Below are 2,994 nucleotides of genomic sequence, written 5' to 3' on the forward strand. Positions count from 1 at the left end.
CATGTGCTGCAGTTCACATCTTTTTACATGCGGAGCTGATAAGAAGAGGGCCATCCCCAGTAGTGCTCTTATCTGTAGAGACCATCAATGACATATTCTCTAAAAAAAAACCTTCTAGGGCATGCACTCAAAACAGACGGTACAGAGAATACACAACAGACAGCACTAGCAAGCATTGCGGAAGGACGTTTTCAGCTGTTGGACCTAAGCAACGAGTACCTGCAACCCCTGCATCTGAATTGCATATTTTAAAAGAAGTTTCATATGGAGGAAAAAATACAGCAACAGGATGTCCCACATTATTTCAAGAGACCAAAAACTCAAAATAGACTTCAAACTATAGTTGTGCGTGAGTTTCAGCAGGCAGACAATCTAAAGGTACAGCAGATCTTTTATGATGGGATGATGGAGATGGTAGCAGACACTGCCTTCAGAGGCTTGAAACACCACCCTGAGAGTCTCCTGCTCTATACAGCTATGACAGGTAAGATTACTGTATTAATAACATGTTCAGTGCTTCTACCGTTTGGAAACATGTATGTTAGATGACAGTGTCAGGCACACTGATTAGACATAAGATACAAACGTAAAGGCAAGTTGTTCTGTTTTTCTTATTTTGGTGTAATTTAATATCTAATGTATTTTTAATATTCAAAATTTGTAATGTTTTCTGTACCTTCATAAAGCTTGAGTGCCTTGAGTACATTGTAAAGCGCTATACAAATTAAATGTATAATGATTATTATTATCTTGTCTCTTTCCTTTGGCAGTGTTATGTTTTGTCATCACCATGTCCTGGTGGGTGATAGGACTCATCCCTGCAATTGTATTGTATGGGCGTTACTTCTACAGCAGGCGGGTGATCCATCGTTTCCTGGCGCACGCCTTGAGCAGAGACATGGGAGACATCGCAGGGTTTTACAATAAATCCCCAGGTATATTGTAGGATAAGTTTAATTTGTAGGATTAACTGAAAACTGTAATGTGAAATTATTATTATAATTATTAAACATAGGATTAAACATATCATGACATAAGAATGACCGTCCAAACATACAGATCAGGGTAGTGAGTTTTTTCTAGGGAGTTTGAACCCAACTGTTCAATGTAGTGTAAAATCAAAGCATTGTCACAGACACTAATTAAAGCTTGTAGTCCAGTGAAAACTCACACTTATACCACGCCCTGTTTCTTGTAATTGTAACAATATGTTACGTTATGTTATGTTAAATCAATATGCAGACAGGTATATGCAATGTCTGAGATATTTAAATAAGACTACATTACATGACATTAAGTTAGCAGTTGTATTGCTTATTAAGTGTGCGGTAGTTGATATTCTTTGAACAGACTGGTCATAGATAAGGTCGGAGTCGAAGATCAATTCATCAGAATTCTTTATTGAAAATGAATATTTATACTGTAACCCACCAAATAAGTGGGGTTGAGACATACATGGGTGTCATCTTTATGTCCATTCATGGATGTTAACCAGCTTAAACTTTGGTTTTGCTGTGCACAGGCATGCAAAACACAAGTCCATATATGGAAATGGTTAGACAATAGGCATGCAATACATAGATCACAGAGACAATAGTTAAATTACTGGGTCAACCAGATACACCTCTTTATCCAGTCTGCACCCAGCCACACAGAATTCCTCTGTGAATATCAGGCTGTCATTCTACAAAAATTCTTCCTTGACACTAGTTGTAAAATCACCATTAATCATAAATCATCATAAATCATTAATCAGGACATTTATTCTTTGCAAAGAAGGAACAGAGCCAGAGATACAACATGTTACTTTACTAATTGCATATCCAAGTCGGCTCTCTAAACTTGGAGTTACTTTGTGAATACATAAAACACACATTCAACAGAATGACGCCCTCAGGACGTCTTGCACTTAACGTTAACCTTCCTCCCGTCATCCCATAGATATGTCTTCAAGAGCAATAATGATGTGTATTGTTGTCAGTCTGGAACATACAGATATAGCAGATCGCTTGATTACAAAACCAAACTTGCTTTGTGTAAGGGAGAGTTTACACCGGAGTCTCACTTAGGGTGAAGTAGACTCATATGTGACAGGAAACAACAAAGAATAAGAGGGAATCTGTTTTTCTCCAACAACAACAAAGCTGGAAATATACACTAACAAATTCTGTTGAGACCTCTCATAAACTGCAATAACATTACATACGGCGGTATTAAGCCGAACATGTATATACATGAGATATAACATATCTTAACAAGTGTACAAACCTAATGGAAGACACTCCAAGACTGGGTGGATACATAGCAGTACTGATCAATGTACGAATGCAAACCAAAATAAACCACAATACATGTAATAAAGTTAGACTGAGGGACTCACTAAAAAGGATGATGTGCATCTTATTTGAATGATTATTGTGCTTACAAGATGACGTTGGTTGGGGAGGCCAATTGCCTGTAAACAATATATAAAATGGATTATGTTTTAAACTGAATTTTCCTTTTTTCACATTCTTTATTAATGATGCTCATGTTGTGACTTTGCCCTCCACCTTAGAGTCCTGTCTGTGGGTAGCAGTGCTGGAGGGCAAAGTGGTGGGTATCGTAGCAGCAGTCGGCCAGCAGAATTCAAGAGGTGCTGTTGAGTTGCAGCGGTTGTCTGTTGACCGGAGCTATCGGCGGCATGGAGTCGGCGTGGCGCTGGGACAAAAGCTTCTTGAGTTTGCCGTCACTCACAGATATTCCTGTGTTGTCCTGGGAACCACAGCGTACAAGCCCGCGGCCCACCGGCTCTACCGGGGTCTGGGCTTCCGCTGTGTGGGGTTCACCAACGGGCACGGCACACCTGGTGCGAGATTGGACTTACTGGAACGAATATTCTACAGGGTCCGTCATCATCACTACAAACTCAATGTGCAAGATGTGCAAATAGCAAGAGCCCTGAAAATGGTCAGCACTGACATAGTGGGAGTGCAGACGACTGAACTGAATTAA

The 2,994-nt window shown here is 39.7% G+C and overlaps 1 protein-coding gene across 1 annotated transcript; it reads left to right on the forward strand.

The window, feature by feature from the left end:
- The first annotated feature begins 264 nt into the window (after window positions 1–264).
- On the forward strand, window positions 265–2,994 carry LOC137793338 (N-acetylaspartate synthetase-like). The gene is made up of 3 exons (XM_068589430.1): window positions 265–484; window positions 771–935; window positions 2,558–2,994. The coding sequence occupies exons 1-3, from the start codon at window positions 265–267 to the stop codon at window positions 2,992–2,994; spliced, it is 822 nt and encodes a 273-aa protein (XP_068445531.1).

The sequence above is a fragment of the Clinocottus analis genome, unplaced genomic scaffold (assembly GCF_023055335.1).
Source record: "Clinocottus analis isolate CAN_PGR_092001 unplaced genomic scaffold, fCliAna1.0.p SCAF_22, whole genome shotgun sequence".
Classification (NCBI taxonomy): domain Eukaryota; kingdom Metazoa; phylum Chordata; class Actinopteri; order Perciformes; family Cottidae; genus Clinocottus; species Clinocottus analis.